The sequence below is a fragment of the Hemiscyllium ocellatum genome, chromosome 5 (genome assembly GCF_020745735.1).
Source record: "Hemiscyllium ocellatum isolate sHemOce1 chromosome 5, sHemOce1.pat.X.cur, whole genome shotgun sequence".
NCBI classification, from domain to species: Eukaryota; Metazoa; Chordata; class Chondrichthyes; order Orectolobiformes; family Hemiscylliidae; genus Hemiscyllium; species Hemiscyllium ocellatum.
In genome coordinates, this window is record NC_083405.1 from 124977836 (window position 1) to 125005646 (window position 27811).

The 27811-nt window shown below is 40.6% G+C and overlaps 1 protein-coding gene across 1 annotated transcript in view; it reads left to right on the forward strand.

Moving 5' to 3' along the window:
• The window catches only part of obscnb (obscurin, cytoskeletal calmodulin and titin-interacting RhoGEF b), an 821414-nt gene that overhangs the window by 540111 nt on the left and 253492 nt on the right, over nucleotides 1-27811 (forward strand). The window contains exons 66-67 of the mRNA XM_060825732.1: nucleotides 20709-20984; nucleotides 21264-21536. Of these exons, the coding sequence (XP_060681715.1) occupies nucleotides 20709-20984; nucleotides 21264-21536 (549 nt within the window). The remainder of the gene's footprint in view (nucleotides 1-20708; nucleotides 20985-21263; nucleotides 21537-27811) is intronic.

Genomic DNA, 27811 nt, shown 5'->3' on the forward strand with positions numbered 1-27811 from the left:
TAGGGACAAGCCCTACCCGTACACCAGATCTGCTCAGATGAGGAGGAACGTGACAGACACCTGGAAGTACTCAGGGATGCCCTCACAAGAACGGGGTACGATGCCCAACTCATCGACTGCCAGTTCCGACGTGCCATAGCAAGGAACCGTAATGACCTCCTCAGGAGACAGACACATGCTGCAACTGACAGGGTACCCTTTGTTGTTCAGTATTTCCCAGGAGCTGAAAATCTACGCCATGTTCTTTGTGACCTGCAACACATTATCAATGAGGATGAGCACCTCACCAAGACCTTCCCACACCTCCACTACTTGCCTTTAAACAACTGCCAAACCTCAAACAGATCATTGTTCGTAGCAAGCTGCCCGACTCTCAGGACAACTCCATACTACCCTGTCACGGTAGGCGCTGCAAGACGTGTCAGAGTGTGGACATAGATACCACCATTACGCGTGGGGACACTTCCCACCTTGTACATGGCAGGTACACATGTGACTCAGCCAACGTTGTCTTTCTTATATGTTGCAGGCAAGGATGCCCTGAGGCATGTTACATTGGGGAAACCGAGCAAAGGCTACGACAACGGATGAATGGGCACCACACAACAATCAACAGACAGGAGTGTTCCCTCCCAGTTGGGGAACACTTCAGTGGTCCAGGACATTCAACCTCGGACCTTCGGGTTACCATCCTCCAAGGCAGACTTCGAGACAGGCAGCAGCAAAAAGTGGCTGAGCAGAGGTTGATAATTAAGTTCGGTACCCATAGGGAGGGCCTCAACCGGGACCTTGGGTTCATGTCACATTACAGGCGACCACTATTACACTATACACACACACACACACACACACACACACACACACACACACAGGCACTCCTATACACACAGACACATATATACACAGGCGTGCATACAGACATCCACACACATCCTTACAGACACACACTCCCACACTTACACATGCACCCCCTCACAGACTTAAGACACTCTACACTCACTACACACACATACACTTTCTCACACACACACACACAGACCCACATGCACACATATATTTTGTGAGGTGAATTTATATTTGCAGGGTTACATTGTACTTTGCTCAAAAACTGCATGAATTCATGTAAAACTCCATTATCTCACTTTTTAGATTAGAATCAATCTAAACATCATGGCATAGACAGAGAACACAGGAGGCTAACACCTTCAAAATATTGTCTAGCTATCACTCATTGTTAACAGCTAACCTGAGAATGCAACTTTTTAAAAAAAAGATTCTGTGATTTACACATGAAAGAAGTGAAACTATCATGGTATTCAAACAGATGAAAGAATTAACAGACAATCAATTTTTCAATGTATAATTTCAGTTACATCACACTGTAAATTTTTGCTATAAATTCTGTGTTAGGATTGAGCCCTCCACTATCACCTGATGAAGGAGCGACGCTCCAAAAGCTAGTGTGCTTCCAATTAAACCTGTTGGACTATAACCTGGTGTTATGTGATTTTTAAGAATCTATTTGGTTAGGGTAAAGAAGCGATAGAGATACCACTGCAAAGTAATAGTAATAACGATTCGCATGACGATATGTCTTCAGTTAGTTTCTCCACCCCCCATAGTAGTACAAAATGTCTTTTCCAGTTGCTTGTAAGTGTTTCCTGTTTTCAAGTTCAAGTTGTCTGGCATTATTCTTTTTAATGCTTTGCTCTAGAGGCCTCTAATCTTCTTTCAATCATTTAATTCTATAAGTTCTCCAACCCTTGACAGATGGTTAGTCCAATCTTCCAGCCTCTTTTTGATGATATTTACTAACGATCATTCCAATTTCACTATTCTGAGATCTTTTTCACTGGTCTTGTGCTGTATCCATTTGGCATTCCTTGCTTCTTCAAAATGCCAAGACCTATTTGTCAAGTGCTAGAAAATGTGATTAGAATAGTTAGATGGTTGTTTCTGACTGGCACAGATTTGATGGGCCAAAGGACATTTTTCTGTGCTGTAGCTCTTGATGACTGTATGAATTTAAATTTCACAACATTCAAAACTATCAATATCCTCATTTTCCCACTTTTCCATCCCATACAGCAAAACATATTTTCCAAAACCCCCTTTCTATCTGGTCCTGGGCCTGGCAGGGTTTATGGCACAAGCCTTGGGTCTCTCCTGGCTACTTTATGGTTTGCCAAAATGATTTTCCTTTCTTATTTCCATCTTCTATGATGTGACCTGTACACTTCAGGATAATAAGTTCTAGCTCTCAGTAAGATTTTAACCTACATTTTATTTCTAAACACTAAAATCACAATCTTGCTAAATACTCTTAAGTTTGATACAGCAATTCTTTGTTATGCCAACTTCGATTTCTTATGGCTTTAACTAACTTATGTATCCCAGATACTTAACTGTGATATCTATTCCAACTGTTGGCCATTTACTTCAATCTCTCTTTTCCCAAAATTACATCTTTCACTTTTCAAAATTAAGATTTTTTTACATTTATTTTTATTAATCAGCTTTTACCACTCCATTCTATATGACAACTACTGGGGGTCTGGCTCCCTATGAATTTCACAGAAGTGTTGGAACAGATTCACTATCTTCACCAGTTAATTTTCTACTTTAATATATTGCTTTACTCATATAGTACCTCTTTTATCATGCCTTGCACATGGATGTTAAAGACCAATCATGCTAGTATATAGCCTTGCCTTCCTGATGAAGGGCTTATGCCCGAAACGTCGAATTTCCTATTCCTTGGATGCTGCCTGACCTGCTGTGCTTTAACCAGCAACACATTTTCAATTGTCTTCCCCACACTCAGGTTTACCAAATACTGTTCTAATTGAAGCAGTCTGTCCTATGTTCAGAGCTGTAATCATTCTTTTATTTTTCCAATCAACTCTGATTGATTGCTTTGAGCACTTTTAACAGCTGGTTCCAGTTCAGTCAGTCAAAATCTTCTCCATGATCCACAGAACAGGTGTAAACTTCTTGCTCCTTTTGCATTGGTCTGCATCACCCTTTAATGGGCTTTGTAGGAAATTAGTTAATTGCAAACTCAAGTGATTTACAGGTGAAAGAATACTACAGCTAATTTAGTGATGGGGAAAAGGAGAGAAAAAAAGCTTCTTTTGCCTGAAGCTCTCTTTCTTGCTATAGCCTCTTTAGTTCTATAACTCATTCTGAACCCAATTGAAATCCTTTCATAATTTTTCAGGGGTACTGTACCATCTGCTTTTTCTGGCTTCAGTTGTATTGTAACTTTGAATAATTCACATTCCAAAAGTTCGGCTCTTAAAACTTCCTGTGAAATGTCTTCTTTCTAAATAATTTTGCTTGCTACCTTTGTGATGTAGATCTTTAACATTTTTCTATCTATTCTTTACTCCCTCAGATTCTGTAAGTAGTATACCATTTGCAGTATCAATTTGCTTTAGTGCTTTTTATCTTTCCTTCTGCTGTTCTCACAGTTTCTATTTATTTGTAGTTTCTGCCACCACTTCTCTCTTGCCTGGTCGGTCTCTCTTCTTAGCTCATTGTTTAGCTTTCCATGTTTTTGTTTAACTTCATTTGTGTTTTTGTTCTTCCATATCTTGTCCACTTCCTTGCATATTTCATTTGAGATCCACGGCATTCTAACTCTTCTGTTTAACCATACTGAAATAACTCCATAAAGACTGATATCCCATTACCAAGTACCTTTTATTTACATTTGCATAGTACATGACACTGACCCAGGTAGCACAGAGCTGGCTCCTAGAGTGAGCAGAACTTCTGACATTCCTACTTATATCTGTCAGCCAGGACTCTATGATTAGACCAGGTTAACAGCCATATCGGGGAACACACATTTTATGAGGTCTACAGGCTGACCTCATTCCAGTCACTACACAAACCAATGCTTTTTTTGAGTCTCCAAGATAGTGCTTAGCAATCTAGCCCACTAACCTTGACAATTGTTTGCAGAACTATTTCAACCATTACTCTACTGGGTGTATTCTATAAGCCTCTAATTTATGGAAAAGATACTGAGAAATAAATTTGCAATAGAATTACAGAGATGCAAGAAATATACCTTATGTATAATTAGAGACATCCCAATTTAGACTGGCATACTTAAGAACAGATTTGGGGAAGAATTTATAAAGTGTGTTTTTGAAAATTTTCTGTATTAGTGCGTTTTCAGAACAATGAGAAAGGATCTGGTTCTGGTGAATGAGATCGGTCAGGTGGTTCAAGTATCAATTAGGGATCCAGACATGTCACAAGAAATGGCTTTCTGTGAAGAGAAGTTATGGAAAGTCATCCTGTCTTCATTCTTTCCTTTTTACTCTTTGTTTGATGTTTCCCTGTCCTGAGGGAATTCTGTGGGTCGACAAAGAACTCTGCCAGTCCGTGAAATTACAATCACGTCGTCTTTTGGTTGTAGCAGTCCTCCGTTTGCTATGATCTGTCTGTACTGCTTGCAAAACAAAGCTTTTCACTGTGCATGTGATGACAATAAATCAAAGCAAATAAATACATTGGCTTGGCATAAAAAGTTCAGTATTTATATGAATTTCAGGATTCTGATTCATCATCATAACACATGCAAAACCAATTGAATAAAAGACAGCCTTTAAAGAGAAAATATTTTGGATACAGAGAAAGTTCACCAGGTTGATCCCATGAAGGATTTTCTTATGAGAAATTGAGTATGTTGCAGCTGTACTTATTCTGGTTTAGGAGTATTTTAGGAACCTTAGTTCTTAGGCAGCTTGGCAAGATCAATGCTGAGAGGTTGTTTTCCCTTATGGGAGAATCCAAAACTAGAGGATATAGCCTCAACACTTGAAGTCATCCATTTAAGAGGAATTTCTTCTCCCAGAAGGCAGTGAATCTATGGAATTCTTACCACAGAGTGCTATAGCTTTGGCTGTTAAGTTTTGTCAAGGTTGAGATAGACAGATTTTTGACAGTACGGGAATGAAGAGTTATGGGAAGAATGTAGGAAAGTGGAGTTGAGGATTATCAGATCAGCCATGATTTCATTCAGTGGCAAAACAGACTTGATGGGCTTAATAGCTGAAAATGTGTTGCTGGAAAAGCGCAGCAGGTCAGGCAGCATCCAAGGAACAGGCGATTCAACGTTTCGGGCATAAGCCCTTCTTCAGGAAGCCCTACTTATGCCCGAAACGTCGAATCTCCTGTTCCTTGGATGCTGCCTGACCTGCTGCGCTTTTTCAGCAACACATTTTCAGCTCTGTTCTCCAGCATCTGCAGACCTCACTTTCTCCTTGATGGGCTTAATAACCTACTTCTGCTTTAACATCTTGTGGTCACAGTTGCAGAATATTATAATAAGAAGGCTAGAAAAGACAAGGAAAACCAGAGATCTCAGTATCACAAAAGGAATGATACGAAGATGAAACTAAACAAGACTAAAGGAATCTGAAGGTTCATGTCTGAGTCACTGAAAGCAAGCATGCAGGTTGAGCAATGTAAACTACAGTATGTCAGCATTCATTTCAAAAGGATTTGAGTGCAGAAGTAAAGATGTCTTGCAGCAGTTGCAAAGAGCCTTGGTGAGATCGCACATGGAATATTGTGCACTTTTTTGTCCTTTGTCTAAGATATATCTACGATGGGGGTGCAAGAGAGGCCTACCAAATTAATCCCTAGGGTCGCAGGATTGTCTTTTGAGGAGAGTTTTTTTATTCATCCATGGGATTTGGGTGTCACTGGCTGGATCAGCATTTATTGCCCATTCCTAATTGCCCTTGAGAAGGTGGTAGTGCGCTGTTGTTTGGTGTAGGTACACACATAATGCTGTTAGGAAGGGATTTCCAGAATTTTGACTCAATTGAGGATATTGGATGTATTTTAGAATTTTGGAGAATGAGAGGCAATCTCATTGAAGCTTACAGAATACTTACAGGCCATGACAGGCTGATATAAGATGTTCTCCCTGGCAGGGTGTCTCCAGAACATGAGGACATAATGTCAGGATAAAGCAATTGAGTTTGATCCACTAATCAATTAGATCATGGCAAATTTGATAATTCTCATGATGAGGCGTTCTTTCGTTCAGAGAGTACTGTCTCTTTGGAATTCTCTATCCCAGAGGGCTGTAGAAGTTCAATCAATGAGCAAAAAAACCATAGATTTCTGGAAAGTACCGGCATTAAAGGATATGGACATAGTACGTGGAACAGGCATGAACCATGATCTGGAGTGTTAGGGCAGATTCAATGAGCTGAATGGTCTAATTCTGTTACTGTTTCTACTTTCCTGAAGAAGGGCTTATGCCCAAAATGTCGATTCTCCTGCTCCTTGGATGCTGCCTGACCTGCTGCGCTTTTCCAGCAACACATTTTTCAGCTCTGATCTCCAGCATCTGCAGTCCTCACTTTCTCCTATGTTTCTACAACACAAGAGAAGAAGATGAAAATGGAAAGTTCAGAGGAAAGGTGAAAGAAAAAAGCAGTAAGGAGAGAGTATGAAAAATAACTAGCAGCTAATGTCTTCTATAGACATCAAAAGTAAAAAGGTGGTAAAAGAAGGATTAGGGCCATGTGGAGAACAACAAAAGGATTTATGCATCTATTATGCATCTATGCAATGGGGCAGAGAGTATGCTCGGCGAACAGAACCACAACAACGAGCACCCGAGCTACAAATCTTCGCACAAACCTTGAGGACAAAGGCTGCTCCAAGGCCAAGGGAAGTGCTATAGCACTTTTCTATGAGACATCATCTCAAACATTCACTTGAAGAGCTAGTAGGCACAACAGGCCAAATGGCTAACTTCTGTGTGCATATGTTCCTTCTGTTCTTGGGACAACAGATTTTATTTTCATTTTTAAGAGTTTTTGGGAGAGTGATCCATGTATGTATGTATGTATACATGCATTTTTAGTGAGCTTTATAATCTTTGAACGGGTGGGAGTTAATAGTTTAGTGTATTAGAACAAAGGTGAAAAATAAAAATCCGTTGTTGCCAAGTCATGGGGATCCAGAAACACACGGAGACATAAAAAAATCCACATGTGTATGCCAGAAAATAGAGGCAGGAATATTGAATTCTAGTAAGAAGTACTGCAAGACTACAGAAAATTAAATTTAGTGAGCTCCTGTTTGCTCTGAAAATTATGTAGTAGTGAGTTTAGTGAGCCATTTGTTTTGGGTTTTCCATGGAAAGGTGCAAGCTGAACAGAAAGCACTTAGGGAATATACGCCAGAGGGAAACCAGATGTAGCAGTGCCATCCTGAGCAAGAAGCCTTGATGTGGAGATAATTGTAAATCTTTGCTGGATTTTGGTTGTTTATAAGATGAATGCTGGGATAAAAGGAATAGTGTGAGAACGAATCTTTGTCTGAGAATCTTTGTCTAATATAATATAGTTTATGCTTTATTGTTCAATTATTTTTTGTTAAAATTTCTGTTGCAGGCTTTAGTGTTGCAATACTGACATCCATTGTTTAAAGAAAAACAAATTGAATTCTGCCTTGGCAGATCTAACTCTGGGATCTGGCGTTTTCATTAATAACACCAGTTGAGATCTTAACAAATCAAAGCAGTCCATCATCAGAAATCATTCACTTACAAATATGATTGTCCACCTAAGAAGTTCAATGTCACTGGTTATGGTTCTGTGGGTTCTAGTGTGACTGATGAGCCCAAACTGGAGTTGCATCTCCAAACGCAGTGTTGACAGGTTTTTCTGGGAGGTGGAATTGGCCCTTGACCATGAGATTACTGGCATTCCTTTCAGGTTCCTTTTCCATGCTGCCTCTTGCCAACAGTTGTTGTTGAAGCATTCTGTCTTTTCATAAAGGAGATTCCACTCAGTCAGTTTCTTCTAAGAGAGGGCCACCCAAGTATTGGCATCTGTTGCATTACTTAAGAGAGTCTTCAGAGAGTCTTTGAAGCAGTTCATTGGTCCTCCTCTTGTTTTAGTGCTTTCTTTGATATGGGCAAAGAAGATTTGCTTTGGTAGTCGGAACTTAAGCATGTGACTGGCCCAGTAATGTTGGTTTCAGATGATCATGGCCTGAATGCTCATCACATGGGCTGCATTCAAGACAGCCAACCCACTTTCATGTGCTTACAGTCCCCATTAGATTAGATTTTAGATTAGATTAGATTACTTACAGTGTGGAAACAGGCCCTTCGGCCCAACAAGTCCACACCGACCCGCCGAAGCGCAACCCACCCATACCCCTACATTTACCCCTTACCTAACACTACGGGCAATTTAGCATGGCCAATTCACCTGACCCGCACATCTTTGGACTGTGGGAGGAAACCGGAGCACCCGGAGGAAACCCACGCAGACACAGGGAGAACGTGCAAACTCCGCACAGTCTGTCGCCTGAGTCGGGAATTGAACCCGGGTCTCTGGCGCTGTGAGGCAGCAGTGCTAACCACTGTGCCACCGTGCCGCCCTTAGAAATGTTTCTTTCTCCCTGGCAGACTATAATTCATCTTTTTGACTGCTGAACTGCCTTTCCTTCTCTCTGGAGTTCAACTCCACATATTGCTTACTCCTTTACATATATGCGCATGAAAACGAAACACACACACACACCTGCCTTCAGCATATATAGCACCTTTTCTGGGACCTGAAATAAAATGACTCTGCTCATGCAGTGTAAACATGTTGTTCCCTTTTATCTTGCATATTATCTTAATGAGTACAGCGCAGCAACAAAATGTATCTTTTTACTGATTAGAGTTTTCATCGAAAGACCAGCAAGTGTTGGTGCAGTTACTGCTTTGGTGTACATGAGAAAGCGATAATGGGATTGAAGGGATTGGATATGCCAGACATAAAAGACCAGCTCACTCTGCAAATTTAAAGTGATTGGTATGTGGACTAAAGGGGATATTTTCTCTCAGGAGTTTACAATAGTCTGGAGTTCGCTGCCACTAAAAATCATAAGGCATTAGGTAAAGGAGCAGAACTAGGCCTTTTGGCCCATCAAGTCTGCTCTGCCATTCGACCATAGCTGATATGCCTCTCAACCCTATTCTCCTGCTGTCTCCCCGTAACCATTGATCCCCTTACTAATCAAGAACCTATCTGCACGTATACTCAATGCTTTGGCCTCTAAAGCCTTCTGGTGGGGACAATGAATTCCACCAATTCATCACTGTCTGGCTGAAGGAATTCCTCTCTCCTCAGTCCAAAAGGGTTGCCTCTTTACTCTGAGGCTGTGCCCTTCAGTCCTAATTTCTTCTGCTTGTAGAAACATATCCATTCTTCTCCATATCCACTCAATCCAGGCCTCTCAGTATTCTTTAAGTTTCAATGAGGTCATCCCCACATCATCATTTTAACCTCCATCGAATACAGACCCAGAGTACTCTACCACTCTTTGTATGACAGCTCTTTCATCCCCAGAATCATTTTTGTAAACCTCCTCCAGACTCTGTCCAATGCCAGCACATTCCTCCTTTGATACAGAGCTCAAAACTTCCCACAATGTTCCAAATACCATCCAAACAGAGCCTCAGCAGTACATCTCCTCTCTTGTATTCTCATCCTCTTTAAATTGATGCTAACCTTGCATTTGTCTTTCTAATTACCAATTGAACTTGCATGTTATTCTTTAAAGAAATCCTAATCTAGAACTCCAAAATCCTTTTTTCTAAATCCTTTCCCCACTTAAAATTTCCTTAATTCCACATACTAAAGTACATAATCTCACTTCTGTGCCCACTCTCCTAGTCTGTCCAAGTCCTCCTTCAGCCTCCCTGCCTCCTCAAACCTGCCTTTCCCTCCATCCAGCTTTCTGTCATCTGCAAACTTAGCAACCTCTGCAAACTGAGCCCTCTGTTCCAACATCTAGACCATTAATGTATAATATGAATTGCTGTGATCCCAACACAGACTCCTGCGGACCTCCACTCGTAGTTGCCTACAATCCTGAAAAAGACCTTTTATCTCCACTCTCTGCCTTCTGCCAGCCAGACAATCCTTTATCCATGCCAATATCTTGCCTGAATACCATGGGCTGCTATTTAGCAGCTTCCTGTGCAGCCCCTTGTCAAAAGCCTCCTGGGAATCCAAATAGATCACATCTACTGACCTTTGTCTAACTTGTTTGTTACCTCCTCAAAGAATCCTAACAGATGTGAGAGGCATGGCCACCTCTTGATGAATACATGCTGACTCAGTCCTATTTTACCATTTATTTCCAAGTAATCCAAAATTTCATCCTTAATAATGGACTCTAAAATCTTACCAATGACTGACGTCACACTAACTGATCTATAATTTCCTGTCTTCTGCCTCTCACCATTAGCTATTAGCTATTTTCCAATCCTCTGGGATTCTCCCTCATCTTCAGGGATTTCTGAAAGATTACCAGCAATGCCTCTACAGTCTCCTCAGCTATCTCCTTCAGAACCCTCGAGTGCACTATATCTGATCTGAGTAGTTTATCCACTTTCAGGCATTTCAACTTCCCAAGCTCCGAGTCATTAATATTGGCTACAACACTCACCTCTGCCCTCTGACTATCTTGAAGTTCTTGTGTACTACTGGTGTCTTCTGCCATGAAGAATGATGCAAAGTACCTGTTCAATTTCTCCACCATTTCTTTATTCCCCATTACTACTTCTCCAACCTCATTTTCTCATGGTGAAGTGACCTTTTTTGCCTCTCTTCCCTTTTGTATATCTAAGAAAAAAAACTCTTGCAATCTTCTTTTATATTACTAACTAGCTTATCTTCCAACTTCATCTTCTCTCCCTTCATTGCATTTTTTGTTTTCCTCTGCTGATTTTTAAAGGTTTCCCAATCCGCTTGCTTCCCATTAATCGTTGCCACATTATTTTTTTTCTGCCTTTCTGCTGTCCCTGACTACTCTTGTCAACCTCATTCTCCTCTTCCTTGAGGTGAATTTCTGTTGTACCTCCTGCTATGGAATAGGCCAGTCACCCTCAAAATATTCCAAGAAGGTAGCCCATATCTTAACTTTTCTAATTGTTTTCAGCAGGTGTATAGTGGATATTCCAGAGTGATGCAGCTGGCCCAGCCACACAATTTTAAACAAACAGAATTTAATTGAAGGGCTTTTGCCCGAAATGTTGATTTCGCTGCACTTTGGATGCTGCCTGAACTGCTGTGCTCTTCCAGCACCACTAATCCAGAACAAAGAATTTAATTACAGATTACTGACTGAAGTACGAACAAAAGAGAACCGAATTTAGAATAACAACCTATCTGTAAACGCAATCGACTTTATCGCAACTTAATGATGCTGTTCCAAGTACTTGCAACATCCCATAAACACCCCCTTGGCAAAAATGTAAATTCAAACACAGGTTCTTACACGAGAGAGATTGCACAGAGAGAGAGGATCAGCATGGAGCTGTTCCTTTGACCAACAGCCTCAAACATACTGCTTACTAAAGCCAAGCCAAATCAAACCCTGAACTGGGAGAACTGGCTGCCCCCCACCTTTCATTATACAAGTGTCTTTTTAAAAAAAGCTTAAAGACCTTTTCAAGTAGATATTTCCAAGCATGTTGAAACCTCTACCATTTACGACCCCTTTTGAAACAACTAAGGACAACATAACCTTGTTAAAGGAGCAGCATCGTCACACTCCCGAATTATCCCTGGAAACATCTGCTATTGCTGCTCCATCTTTCCTACCAAGCTTCTCTTCCTCTGTCTGGCCAGCTCGTTTCTTATGTCTTGCAATTACTTTTACTCAGTTATAAAACTATGAGATTTGATTCAAACTTCACCATCTCAAACTGTAATGTGAAATGTATCATATTATGGTCACTGCCCCCTAGGGGTTCCTTCACCTGAGCATTGTAATTCTACTGCATTACACATTAGCAAATCCAGAATTGCCTGTTCCCTAAGTGGGGTCTACCACAATCTCCTCCAAATAACATGATAGAGTGTTTTTCCCTGGATACTCAGTTTCCAGTCCTGATCCCCTTGCAGCCACTTCTTTGTGACACTCACAAAATTGTACACACCAGTTTCAATCTGCACTGCAAGCTCATTACCTGTTTTGTGTACTGCTTGCATTTAAGTGTAACACCCTCAGTCCTGCGCTGTCTGCCCATTTCTCATGATTGATCCCTTAACCTTTGTGCTTGAAGTTAGGATCGTTAGCCTTTATATACTGTCTGTCAATGCTGAGCCCCATCCATAGCCTAGTTAGAACCTAGAACAATAGAGCGCAGAACAGGCCCTTCGGCTCTCGATATTGCGCCGACCTGTGAACTATTCTCAGCTTGTCCCCCTACACTATCCCATCATCATCCATGTGCTTATCCAAGACTTGTTTAAATCTCCCTAGTTGACTACATTAGCAGGTCAGGCATTCCACGCCCTTACCACTCTCTGTGTAAAGAACGTGCCTCTAATGTCTGTCTTAAATCTATCACCCTTCACTTTGTTGTTATGCCCCCTCGTACAAGCTGACGTCACCATCCTCAGAAAAAGACTTTCATTGTCTACCTTATCTAATCCTGTGATCACCTTGTATGTCTCTATCAAATCCCCTCTTAGCCTTCTTCTTTCCAATGAGAACAGACCCAAGTCTCTCAGCCTTTCCTCATAAGACAATCCCTCCAGACCAGGCAACATCCTGGTAAATCTCCTCTGCACCTTTTCCAATGCTTCCACATCCTTCCCAAAATATGGGGACCAGAACTGTACACAATATTCCAAGCGTGACCGCACCAACATTTTGTATAGTTGCAGCATGATATTGCGGTTCCGGAACTCAATCCCTCTACAAATGAAACCTAACACACTGTATGCCTTCTTAACAGCACTATCAACCTGGGTGACAACTTTCAGCAATCTATGTACATGGACTCCAAGATCTCTCTACACATCCACACTACCAAGAATCTTTCCATCGACCCAGTACTCTGCCTTCCTGTTATTCTTTCCACCTCACATTTAGCTGCATTGAACTCCATTTTCCACCTCTCAGCCCGATTCTGCAGTTTATCCAAGTCCCCCTGCAACCTGCAACATTCTTCCAAACTGTTCACTACTCCACCGACTTTAGTGTCGTCTGCAAATTTACTAATCCATCCACCTATGCCTGCATCTAAGGCATTTATGAAAATGACAAACAGTAGTGGTCCCAAAACAGATCCTTGTGGCACACCTGTAGTAACCAGACTCCAGGCTGAATATTTTTCATCAACCAGCACACGCTGCCTTCTTTCAGAAAGCCAGTTTCTAATCCAAACTACTAAATCACCCACAATTCCATGCCTCTGCATTTTCTCCAACAGCTTACCATGTGGAACCTTATCAAAGGCTTTACTGAAGTCCATGTATGCCATGTCAACTGCCCTATCCTCATCTACATGCTTGGTCACCTTCTCAAAAAGCTCAATGAGGTTTGTGAGACACAACCTGCCCTTGATGAAACCATGTTGACCATCTGAAATGTGATTTGTCGGGACTTGTCCCAGCATGATTCAATTGGAACCTGGCCCATCAGAACTGCTCTCTCCTTCCCGAGGACTGGTGCTAATGTTCCATGAACTCAAACCTGTTCATCCCACACCACTGTTTCAACCACATGTTTTGCTCTTTAATCTCGTTGATCTTGTGCTAATTAGCTCAGGTAGTAATCCAGAGATTATTATCTTTTTGGTTCTACTTTTTCATTTATCTCCTCACTGCTCATATTCCCTCAGCAGAACCTCTTTCCTCTGTCTGCCAATATCACTGGTAACAATGCGAATCACAGCAACTGGATCTTGCAGGTTTCACTCTAAGTTTCTCTTCAGCACAGATGTGATACAAAAAAAAACAAAAACAATTACTGCACCGAAACAGGCCCTTTGGTCCTCCAAGCCTGTGCCGATCCAGATCCTCTATCTAAACCTGTTGCTTATTTTCTAAGGATCTGTATCCCTTTGTTCCCTACCCATTCATGTATCTGTCTAGCTGCATCCTAAATGACGTTATCGTGCCTACCTCTACCACCTCCACTGGCAACATGTTCCAGGCACCCACCACCTTCTGCGTAAAGTACTTTCCATACATATCTCCCTTAAACTTTTCCCCTCTCACCTTGAGCTTGTGATCCCTAGTAATTGAATCCCCCTCTCTGGGGAAAAAGCTTCTTGTTATCCACCCTGTCTATACCTCTCATGATTTTGTAGACCTCAATCAGCTATCCCCTCAGCCTCTATCTCTCGGATGAAAATAATCCTAATTTACTCAATCTTCCTTCATAGCTAGCACCCTCCATGCCAGGCAATATCCTGGTTAACCTCCTCTGCACCCTCTCCAAAGCATCTATATCTTTTTGGTAATATGACAACCAGAACTACGCGCAGTATTGAAATGTGGCCGAACCAAAGTCTTTTACAACTGTAACATGACCTGCAACTCTTGTACTCAGAACCCTGTCCAATGAAGATAAGCATGCCATATGCCTTCTTGACCACTTTATCAATTTTCTTTGCCACCTTCAGGATACAATGGACCTGAACACCCCGATCTCTCCATACATCAGTTTTCTCCAGGGCTTTTCCACTTACCATATAGTTTGCTCTTGACTTTCCAAAATGCACCACCTCACATTTTCCCGGATTGAACTCCATCTGCCATTTCTCCACCCAACTGTTCAATCTATGTAAATTTTTCTGCATTCTCTAACAGTGCCGTTCACTATCCGCTCCTCCATCAATCTTAGTGTCATCTGCAAATTTGCTAATCAGACCACCTATACCTTACTGCAGATCATTTATGTATATCACTGCAACAGTGGCTGCAACATAGATCCCTGTGGAAAACCACTGGTCACAGTTCTCCATTTTGAGAAACTCCCTTCCACTACTACTTTCTGTCTCCTGCTGTCCAGCCAATTCTCTATCCATTTGGCCTGAACCCCATGCAATTTCACTTTCTCCCTCAGTGAAACCCAAGCACCACACCAGGCAGGCAACACAATCTTTGAGACTCTTGGTTCTAGGCACAGAGAAGAGAGTCTATTCCTCTGACTAGACTATTTCTAATCAACTACATTTCTCTTTTCTCCCCTTCTCCTGAATGGCTTGCTGTCCCACTAATGTCACTTTGCTCATCCTCACTATAGCCCCTATTTTCATCCACACATGGAGCAAGAATCTCAAACCTATTAGACAAGCTCAAGGGCTGACGCTCCGTCAGCACTACCTCCTAAATCTCTCTACCTGTCTTGCTCATTATCACACCCTCCTGTTTCTGACTATTGTCTGAGTTCAAGGTGGTTAATGTGAGGGCTGTGATTGCCTCCTGAATCATAGTATTTAGATAACTTTCCCCCTCTCTGATGTGTTGCAGTGTTCAAAGCTCAGGCTCCAGCTCACCAACTCTGAGCCAGAGTTCCTGAGTTACCAACACTTGCAATGAATGTGGTCACCACGGACTATAGTGGGGTCTATCAGCTCCCACATCATGCAGGTACCACATGTTGCTTGGCCCTGCATCTCTGCTTTGTTACTTATTTAATATGTCTTCTTAAAGATTTTACACTAGTCTCTTAGTTTGTAACCTGCAAATATTTCTCCTATCAGTAAGTTACCTATAATAGTAAAATTAGTGGTTATTATCAATCAATGAACTATAGTTTTCCTGTAATGTCATTCCTTTTTTTGTGCTGGGACTCCGATCCCAGGCTTCAATTTATCCTGTAAAGACTTTACAAACAATGAATTGTAAAAGCAAGCGTAAAGCACCTCTTTCCCTCTGCACCAAATTCCCAAACTGTCTCCCACATTCCCTGAACTATATATAACTTGGGTTTCAATTTGGATATAATCTCTTTCTTGATCATGCACAGAAGACAAAAACCTTCAATTCATTTTAAAGGTTTCTGAAACTGCATCTGAAAAAAAAATCTGTAATCTGCAAGATTGCAGGTGCTGGAAAATGAGATTAGAATGGGAGGCTAGTTTTTGTTTTCTTGCCAGCACAGAAAGGATGGCAAATTTTTAAGCCATAATATTTCTATGGTTTCTATACACTCTTAAGTAAAAACCTTTCTTTTGACAGATTGTGTACTTCAAGCCACATGTTTTTTTAAAAAAACATATTCAGAGGATGTGAGCAACACTGGCTAGGGCAGCATTTAGAACTAGAGAAACGGTGCAGCATAAATACAGTCCATGCTGATCCAATAAAGCACAGATGCCCTTTCTTCCCAGCTTGCAGCACATGGCCTATAGCTCTGCAGCTTAGAGCACGCAAGGCACAGATCCAGGTCCTTTTTGAAAGACTTTAGGGTCTCTATTTGCACCACTAAATCAGGCAGCAAATTCCAGACATCCACCACCCTCTGCACAAAAAGAAATTCCTCGCGTCCCATCTAATTCTTCTGCCATTTAGCTTGAATCTATGACCCCTATACTTTGAACTCTCTGGCAATAGTTTTCCTTTGGACGGGGGAATTCAAAATTAACGGATAAACTTTTAAGGTGAGAAGAAAGAGTTTTAAAAAGGACATGGGGCAATCTGTTTACACAGAGAGTAGTTCTTGTGTGGAATGAACTACCAGAGGAAGTGGATGCAGGAACAGTTACAACATTTAAGAGATTTGGATAAATACATGAATAAGAAAGGTTTGGAAGGATATGGACCAAATGCAGGGAAGTGGGACTAGTTAGTTTGGAAACATGGTTGGCATGGATTGGCTGGACCATAGGGTCTGTTTCCATGCTATATGACTCTATAATTTGACACATTACCATGTATTCCTTGGGCTTTTACTTTTTCGACTAATCTGATATTGGGACCTTGTCAAATGCATTACTAAAATCCATGTAGACAACATCCTCTGCACTACCCTTATTGATCCTCATTGTCACCTTCTCAAAGAATTTAATCAAGTTTTTAAGGCTAGATCTTCTCTTGACAAAGCCATACTGACTATCCCTGACTAGTCCATGCCTTTCTAAGTGACAGTTTATCCAATCTCTCAGGATTGATTCAAGCAAATTGCTCACCACTGAAGTAAGAGTAACTAGTCTATAATTGTTTGGCATTTCCTTTATACTGTTTTTAAACAATGGAATCTCATTTACATTCCTTCAGTCCTCTGGCACCTCACCTGTATTTAGTGAAGATTGGAAAATAATTCTCAGAGCATCTTCTATTTCCTCCCTGGCATCCTTCAATATCCTGAGATACAATCCATCTGGCCCTGGTGAATTATCCACTTTCAAAGATTCAATTCTCCTAACACTCCCCTTCCATTATGATTATTTTCTCCAATATTTCAATCGACAATAGACAGTAGGTGCAGGAGTAGGCCATTCAGCCCTTCGAGCCTGCAGCGCCATTCAATATGATCATGGCTGATCATTCCTAATTAGTATCCTCTTCCTGCCTTATCTCCATAACCCTTGATTCCACTATCTTTGAGAGCTCCATCCAACTCTTTCTTAAATGAACCCAGAGACTGGCCCTCCACTGCCCTCTGGGGCAGAGCATTCCATACAGCATCACTCTCACATTGCTGCTTTTGGATTACTATGTCCACATCATGGATACAGAGACAAAAGTATTGATTTAAAATTCTTCCCAAATCCTCTGCATGTTCACAGAAGTTCCTTTCTTCATTTCTGATAGGTACCACCTTTTTTAATTGTCCCTTTGCTCTGTATATACTAGTAAAACATATTTGAGTTTTCCTTTTATCTTGCTTGCTAATTTTTTATAACCCTCTCTTTGATTTCCTTATTTCATTTTTTAACTTGATCCCTGTACTTTCTGTATTCCTCGAGGCTATCTGCTGTATTGAGTTTTTTTGTGATAATCATAAGCTTTCTTTTTCTTTGAATCTTCTACTGTATTTTTCAAGATAACTAATGGAGACCTAGATTTGGCAGCATCATTCTTATTTTTGGAGGTGATATGTCTCTTTTGTGCACTTTTTATGCCTCCCACTGATTAACCATTGATTTATCTTTTAGGAGTCCTGTCTAGTCCACCTCAGCCATATCATTTGTTGGTTTTGTAAAATTTACCTCTTCCCTGTCAGTTAAAAATCTTTTATTCTTGATTTATCTCCGTCTTTTTCCATAATAGTACTAACACTAACCATGACTTGGAGGTGCTGGTGTTAGACTGGGATGGACAAAAAATCACACAACACCAGGTTATAGTCCAACAAGTTTATTTGGAAGCACTAGCTTTCGCAGCGCTGCTCCTTCATCAGGTGGTTGTGGAGGTTAAGATCATGCTTACAGGATTTGTAGCCAAAGGAGTCCAGTGTCTCAGAGGTGTGATACAGTAAACAATCTTAGACTAAAATTTCCATCTTTTATACTGGGATATGCTGGTTTCGGTTCTTTAATATGTAATTCTCAGAAATTCTCTACATTACATTTTCAAGATAGCTCAGCTTTTTAAACAATAGGTGTGAAGTCTGTCTGTGTCCCATTGCTGTGTCAGACTGACAAACCCTCTGTATAGTTTTAGAGATTTACATGGATTCATGCAGCTCTTGAGCAAAATAAACTGTAATTCTGCAAAAACAAATTCACCCATAAGCTTATATATGTGCACATGGAGGAGTAACGGATTGAGTGTGCATGTGAGTGTATGCATGTGGATGCGAGTGTAAGTGATAGTGTGTGTGTATGTATATGTATGTGTGTAAGCTTAGTTAAGTGTGATGGGGTATGTGTAAAAGGGTGCGTGTGTTGGTGTGAGTACGGGGTGTATATGTGTGTGCTATATAAGGGAGGGTGTGCATGGGTTTGTGAGTATGTGTGTGTATATCGTGCAGTGGAATCACCTGTAGTGTGACATGAACCCAGGGTCCCAGTTGAGGCAATTCCCATGGGTATTGAACTTTAATATCAGCTTCTGTTCAGCCAATCTGCATTGTTGCTTGTCCCAAAATCTGCCTCGGAGGATGGTCACCCGAAGGTCAGAGGACAAATGTGTTCCGGACAGTGAGGGAACACTCCTGCCTGGTGATTGTTGTGCGGTGTCCGCATTTAGTGTATCATCCCTTCTCATAACAGTAAATAATTCTTTAACCAATACTACTAACCCCTCTTTTTTTTTTGTCACCCACCTTATCCTTCCTGTAAACTTTATATCCTAGGATATTGACCTGCCTGTTTTGCCCCTCCTTAAATAGATTTACGTTATAGCAATGACATCATGCTGCCATGTATCTGTCTGTGTCCTTAGTTAATTTGCCTTGTGTATTGCATTAAAGTACGAACAGTTCAACCCTATCAATTTCCTTTGCTGAATGCTTTTTAATTCTCATTTCTTTCATCGTTCAGAGTTGCTGACAACATCATAACTAATATTCTATCTCCTGTTTTCTGATCTGAATCTGATGAATCTAAGCATACACTTTGTTTCCCATCTCCCTGCCATTCTAGTTTAAAACTTTGAATATTTATTGTTCAAATAATTTATTGCCTCAGAGGGTAGTTAAAAATTAACCACATTGCTGTGGATCTGGAAAGTCTTGTGTCAGCCAGACCAAATATGGATGATAGATTTCCTTCCTTAATGGATGTAGTAAATCATATGGTTTTTTTTTGACAATTAACAGTGGCTAAGTGTTAGCCATTTGCCCAGTTTTTAACTCCAGATTTTTATTAAATTCACATTCGCTATCTGTTATGGTGGGATTCAGATCCATGTCTCTTAAGCATTAGGTTTGGTGTTCTGGATTGCTGCTCCAATGGTTTAACCACTTCACCACTGCCTCCTCTATATCGCTGATCAGTTAGGAAACAATGAGGCAGATTATTAATCCTATGGTTGAATTAAATTGGTGGCCTCTTTGCTGCTGGTGGACTCATTCAATTCAGTGCATCCTACTTTAGAAGACAAGTATTTACATTAGAATGGAAGTAGAATAAAGCACTTCCATATATTTTATTTCCCTCCAGATATACTGAACTTTCTTTGACTTTCTTCATTATTCTTGGTAAAGACGTTAGAACTGAAAATTTGCAATGATTACTCAGATTGCTTGAAGATTTCCTTTGAATTACTGAATCTATAATGATCCAGCGATAGAAATTATTCTTCGACTGCAATGCAAACCAGGTGATATTAGGGTGACTACTTAATCTTGATATTTGATTCCATGGAGTGCAATGGAATTGACATTGGATGCTGGCACTATGGCGGCTGATCCTATGTCACCCAGTTTGTGCCACCAACCAAGACAACTTCTGTCCATTCTATGAATACTGGTATTCTATTCATTAATCGTAAGATTTTGTATTTTGTTGATTTTTTTTAATTTAACATGTTCAATAATTTACATGTAATTCTCATTCCCATATTTAAATTTATACATTCAGTTATATTGCAAAGCCTTTTAAAGTAAATTGCAAACTTCTGTTTTACCCTTACCTTCGGGTCACAGCTAATGCAGCACAGATTGGAAATGTCAGTCACTGAAATTGTAAGATGGCTAATGCATTAAGTAGGAAATGTCATGCTTGTGCACTAACAATAGTTAGTTAGAAAGTAAGGCACATTGTTAGTGAGACTAGAGGAATTTTTATTCTGCACTTAATCATGCTGCACTTACCCTGGGAGTGCTTTATAATAACACTCGGTATCTGAAATGGTTCAGTGTTTTGTTTTCAAACTTGTTCTCCTTAGAATGAGGGGTATTCAAGATTGATCCAAAAAGTATTGCATTGTTGTAATGAGAATCACTGTAATATTTTTATTTCCTTTAATCAGCAAAGCAACCTGATATTCTCAAAGGGCTGGAAAATGTAGACACATCAGAGGGTGGTGAAGCTTTGTTTGAATGCCACTTATCCAGACCAGAATTACATGATTACAAGTGGCTAATGGATGACATTGCCATTTCACAGTCTGAAAATGTAGAAATGGCAATCCTCGAAGCTGGGAAACGGCATCTGTTGCTATTGAAGAACTTGATTCCTTCAGACAGCTGTCGTGTGACCTTTGTATCTGGAAATGCCATGTCATCAGCCTATCTGACTGTTAAAGGTAAAAGAATTTTGGTGACTTCTATGTTGTAAAATGTTCTGCAGCTAATTGAGAGGAAGCTAGTCCTCTCCAGTTAATTTATCCTCAATTAATGGAGAAGACAAAAATGTAATTACAGTTGACCAGATAATGGAGAATGTTTAATCCTAAGCACAGCTTTCCTATAATTGATTAAACTAACAAAACTTTGCTTGAGTTTAAGCTGACTTGATACTTGTCGCTACGGCTGTAAAGAACACTTCTTTTCATTTGTCATATTTATATATGTCTTCTATGTAGGATGGCATGTCAACATTTTGAAGATTTTAATCAATACTGAAGTGATTCAAGGCAATGATGCTGAATTTGAATGCGTATTGAGTGAAGCGGTCCCTGCTACTGAAGTGACCTGGTATCTAAATGAAATGGATATCCAGTCAGATGAACATTGGAAACCAAAGGCAGAAAGCAATACATACAAACTTGCCCTAAAAAATGCCCAATTAAATCATTCTGGAGAAATAACTTTTGCTTCAAGAGATGCCATTACATCAGCAAAGTTAACTGTTATTGGTAAGGTCCTAAATTTTGATATCAGTGAAATCATGCAATTTGATTTATCACACTATTTACATGTTTTTAAAAGATTGAATATACAGCTGTTAGCAGAAAGTTGAAAATACTAATTTTACAATCGAATGGAAGTTGTTTGGTGTTCTTGGAATGCCTGACACTAGATAAGAAATAGAAACATGAGTAAACCACAAGCTTACTTTGCTTTCCTATGACATTGTGCCTGATCTCCTGCCTAAGTTCAACTCTCTCACCCACACTACATATTCTTGAAAGACCAGAATATTTAACTATCTTAAATTTGCATATACTCAACTAGGTAACATTCATGATTGTCTGTGTTGGGAAATTTTAAAGGTTTGCAACCTCAGAGAGAAAAAAACACCAAATCTTAGTCCCAAATGATTAATCTTTTATTCTGAAATTGTACTTCCCTTTTTCTATAGTCCCCACCCATGGGGAACAACAATTCAACTATTAAATCTTTCAGATTTGTGCATGGTTCAGTGAAATTACTTCTGATTTATGTAAACTCCAGACAGTAAAAGCTTGATTTACTGAGCCAGTCATTATAGGACAATGCTGTCACCCAATCTAGTGAACCTTTGATATCCTGTCACCAAGTCAAAACGTGTGGTGCTGGAAAAGCACAGCTGGTCAGGCAGAATCCGAGGAGCAGGAGAGTCAACATTTCGAGCATAAACTCTTCATCAGGATTCCCGATGAAGTGTTTATGCTCGAAACGTTGACTCCCCTGCTATTCGGATGCTGCCTGACTGGCTGTGCTTTCGCAGCACCAGACTTGTCGACTCTGATCTTCAGCACCTGCAATCCTCACTTTCTCCTATCCTGTCTCCAAGGCTGTATATCCTTTCTTAAATATGGAGGCCAAAACTGCACATAGTGTTCTAGGTGTCACCTCACCAAAGCAAGAGTAACATTACTTTCTTATGCTCATAGTCCAAACCCATTGCAGTGCAGAAATGTGTACATATTTGCTAACCTTGTATATTTCATATATGAATACATCAAAGGTTCTTTACACAGAAACATGTAAAAGTTTTATTCGCTCTGAAGTGTATATTCTCCTTTTCTATTCTCACAACCAAAGTAAATAACCATATACTTCCCCACATTATGCCATCCTGTTGCCCATCACTTAATCTGCCTCTAACTTTAGAAACAACACCTCTCTGTCATCTCATTGGTTACATTCCAATTTGGCCTTGCATTGTCAGCAAACTTGGATACATGATTCTTGGCTTCTTCTTGTATAGATTGTAACAGCTGAGGTCCCTGCACTGATCTTTGCAGCAGTCCACAAATTACAGCCTATTGACTGCAAGTGTCCCAGTTAAGTGTGCTCTCTGTCCATGACTTAACTCTCGATCTATGCTGATATAATAATCCTCACTTAATAAGTCTTCATCTTGCAAATCAACCTGCTTTCTAGCTGTTCTTCAGGACTGTCTTGGAAATCCAGGTGTACAACATGTACCGGTTCCCATTTATCCATCCGATCCATTACGCCAAAAGTTAATAAATTCATAAAACAAAAAGGGCAGGACTTACAGTTAATGGTCGGGCACTGGGGAGTTTTGTTGAACAGAGTGACCTGGGGTTTCAGGTACATAGTTCCTTAAAAGTTATATCACAGGTAGACAGGGTGGTAAAGAAGGTTTTTGGTATGCTTACCTTCATTGCTCAGACTGCTGTAGTTGGAATTGGGATGTCATGTTGTGGTTGTAAAGGATGTTGGTGGAGCCACTTTTGGAGTATTGTGAACAGTTCTGATCACTCTGCTACAGGAAATATATTATTAAATTGGAAAAGGTGCAGAAGAGGTTTACAAGGATGTTATCAGGATTGGAGGGTTTGATTTGTGAGGAGAGTTTAGAAAGGCTGAGACGTTATCCACTGAGCATTGGAGGTTGAGGTTTATAGAGGTTTATAAAATCATAAGGGATATAGATAAGGTGAATAGCAGGGTCTTTTCCCTTAGGGTGGAAGAGTTCAAACTGAGAAAAAGACTGCAAACAGCTGCAACACAAGGGGATTTGGGGGTAATTGTATATGAAACATGGAAAGCTAGCACCTGGGTGCAGCAGGTAATCAGGAAGCCTATTGGAACATAGGACCTTATCCAAAAATGGTTGAAGTATAAGATTAGGAAGTCTTACTGCATTATACTCCATTGTCAACTTTCTTCCATTTACTTTAGCTAGCGGTATCCCACTGTAAGCCATTTGTATCCCACTCACACCTTATCTTTCCACCTGTTTTTGTATTGTCTGAAATGTTCCTCCCAAGTCATTAACATACATTGTAAACAGTTGCAGTTCTAGCACTCATCCCTATGGAACCCCAATGGTCACAAGTTGCCGAACTGAAAAAGGATGCCCCAGTTGCTGTTTCCTGCAGAATAGCCAATTTCCTGTCCGTGCCAATATATTACCTCCAACATCATGAGCTGTTATCTTATGGCTTAACGTTTTGTGAGATCGCTTGTCGAATGCCTTCTGAAAGACCAAATACAATACATCTGTTTCTTTTTAGAAAAGAAATCTAGCAGTTTACTCTGATAAATAATGAAAAAAAGATTGTTTCTCTTTTAGCTATTTACAGACATTTGCAGATTCCCAAAGAGATGGCAGATAAGTCTGCACATAGCCCTGAATTTCACCTCATAGCAATAAAAAAATGCTTTTCCAGCAATAAAAAATCATATTATGCAGTAAAAAGAGCGTGTACTGTAATCCCACTCAGAAGAACATCCAAGGCAATTTATTTCTTCAAACCTATGCGTTTAGAGAATAGGTAATTTAACTCTCGCAGATATTGATTCCTCAAAATACAGGTAGTTCACCTATAAAGCGATAGTTGCATTCCCATGCGACAGCATGTTATAGAAAATTGCGCAGTATAAATAGTGAAGCCTATGGGAAAAAACAGGTTTGCGGCCAACCATCAAAAATATCAGGAAAAATCAAAACAAAAATAGTAATTAGCCGAACACAAACAATAGCACAGTCTAAGTAAATCTTTAAATCATATATTTTAATGAAATAATACAATAAATTTAACACTTTAACACTAAAATCACTGACTGCAGCACTATACCTTTCACACTGTTCTTCACCAGAAAGTCCGTGAGCCGACTCACCACGTGATGCCCCAACATGGAATTCCAGTCCTCCTCAAGATTCTCCCCCAGATTGAAATAAAAATTCCTTCTAAATGTAGACTACAATTCCCAGTTTCAAACTAAGTTACAAGGCTTACAGAGCTGATTGCATTCCTCTCTTAGCTGAACACACTAAACTTCCATTTTGCAGAGGATCCTGAGGCTGGGTTTTGCTGTTCAGCTAGTGCCGAGGATGGAATTACAAACGGGAGTTTGCTTTATAAAAAAAGGTCCACAATTTACAAATAACTTTATAATCAAATCATGTTTAATAAATGTGTGTTTTAGGAGAACTACCTGTACCCTCATGGGAACAGTTCTTCGGTAGCTATAGACTGCTTTTTTTGTGGATTGTCAGAGAATCCCCTTCAGGACACCCTTCAGCCTATCAATTTCACACTAACCCTCTGAAGAGCAACCCACCCAAATCCCACACCATTTCTGTAACTCTGTATTACCCATGGCTAATCCACCTAGCCTGCACACTTCTGGACACTATGGGCAATTTCATGTGGCCAATCCATTTAACCTGCACGTCTTTAGACTGTGGGACGAAACCGGAGCACCCAGAGGAAACCCAAGCAGAAACAGGGAGAATGTGCAAACTCCATGCAGACAGTATGCCTGAGGGTGGAATCAAACCCAAGTTCCTGGTGCTGTGAGGCAGTAGTGCTAGCCAGTGTGCCACCCTTAATTGTTCAGTGGACCAACAATGAATGTATTGTTTGTATCATTAAACAAGATTAGCTTTACTGGATTTTACATCCTTAAATTAGACATGCTACTGCACCTGTGCTGACAAAATGTGCAGTGTGGTGACCTCAGATATGCAACCAGTCATCACACCAGTCACCTTTGTGAGCCTGATATCAGAAGGCGGCTAATTTTGACATCATTGACAATTTACTCAGCTTGTTAACAGCCCAGCTCTCTGCAATTTTTCATTGCTTGCAGAAATTTTCAGCATTGAAAAATTGCAGACAGCTGAGCTGTTGACAAGCTAAGTTTATATCAGACAAGGGAAGGGGCCATATTGCACCTGGTACTGGGGAATGAGCCAGGATGGGTGGTAGATGTTGTGGTGGGGATTTCTTTGGGAACAGTAACCACAATTCTGTAAGTTTTAAAATACTTGTAGATAAAGATGAGAGTGATCCTAAGGGAAAAGTACTAAACTGGGCCAAGGCCAATTATATCAAAATTAGGCAGGAGCTAGGAAATCTGGATTGGACACAGCTATTTGAAGGGAAGTCCACATTTGATGTATGGGAGGCTTTCAAAGATAGTGCAGATAGGCATGATAAAGGTAAAGGATAGGAAGGGCAAGATTCGTGTACCATGGATGACAGGAGAAATTGTATGACTAGCCAAGAGGAAAAGGGAAGTGTACATAAGGTCTCGGTAGCTAAGAACAGAACAGACCTTGGAGGAATATTGGAAGAGTAGGACAAGTCTTAAACAAGGAATCAAGTGGGGGGGCCTGGGGATCGTGCCTTACCAACTTAATAGAGTTCTTTGCAGGGTATTCTAGCTAGGTAGATAAAGAACTGGTTGAGCAACAGTAGACAGAGAGCAGTAGTTGAAGGGAGTTTCTCGAAATGGAGAAAGGTGACCAGTGGTGTTCCACAGGGGTCAGTTTTGGGGCTACTGTTGTTTGTAATATATATAAATGATCTGGAAGAGGGCACTGTTGGTATCATCAGCAAGTTTGCAGATGACATGAAGATTGATGGAGTAGCAGAAAGCATAGGGGACTGTTAGAGAATACAGGAGAATATAGATCGACTGGAGAGTTGGGCAGAAAGGTGGCAGATGGAGTTCAATCCAGACAAATGTGGGGTGATGCATTTAAGCAAGACTAATTCTAGAGCGAATTATACAATGAACGGAAGAGCTTTGGGAAAAGTTTACGAGGATGCTGCCTGTTATGGAAGGTGTTAGCTATGAAGAGAGGTTGTGTAGGTTAGGTTCATTTTCATAAAAAAAACATGTTGAGGTCTACAAAATCATGAAGGGTATAGACGGGTTGGATAGAGACAAGCTTTTGTCCCAGGGTGAAGGATACCATAACAAGAGGTCATGATTTCAAGGTGAGAGGTGGAAAGTTTAGATTACTTACAGTGTGGAAACAGGCCCTTCGGCCCAACAAGTCCACATCGAACCGTCAAAGCGCAACCCACCCAGACCTATTCCCCTACACCACTACTGCAGGCAATTTAGAATGGCCAATTCACCTAACCTGCACATTTTTGGACTGTGGGAGGAACCCAAAGGAAACCCACGCAGACACGGGGAGAATGTGCAAACTCCACACAGACACTCACCTGAGGCGGGAAGTGAACGTGGGTCTTTGGTGCTGTGAGGCAGCAGTACTAACCATTGTGCCAACGTGCCGCCCATGGGGATACACATGGCAAGTACTTCACATAGAGGGTGGTGGGCGTCTGGAACAGTTGCCCGCAGAGGTGGTAGAGGCAGGCATGGTAGATTCATTTAAGATGCCTCTGGACAGTGCATGAGTAGGTGGGGAGCAGAGGGATACAGATGCTTAGGAATTGACTGACAGGTTTAGATGGTACATTTTAATCGGCTCAGGCTTGGAGGGCCAAAGGGCCTGTTCCTGGGCTGTAAATTTTCTTTGTTCTTTGAACTTAAAAGAATGTTGAACTTTTTAATTCAGCTAAAATGCCTGCATTGCTGAGAGTCTGGAATCACTTGTATGCCAGACCAGGAAAAGAAAGCAGTTTTCCTCCGTAAAGACATTAATGAATCATTTTAAATGGTATTACTTTTTAATTCCAGATATATTAATTGAATTTATGTTCTAGCAGCTGTCATTTGAACCCAGGTCCTAGAACATTAGTTTAAGACTCTGGATTACTAATCCAGTGCTATTTCCACTATTCTACCATTATTCTGCTTTATATGAACCTCCAAGGAGGTTGATAACAGGTAATTCAAAATTGGTAATGTCATTGATTCTCAAGTAAAAAATGAGGTCTGCAGATGCTGGAGATCACAGCTGCAAATGTGTTGCTGGTCAAAGCACAGCAGGCCAGGCAGCATCTCAGGAATAGAGAATTCGACGTTT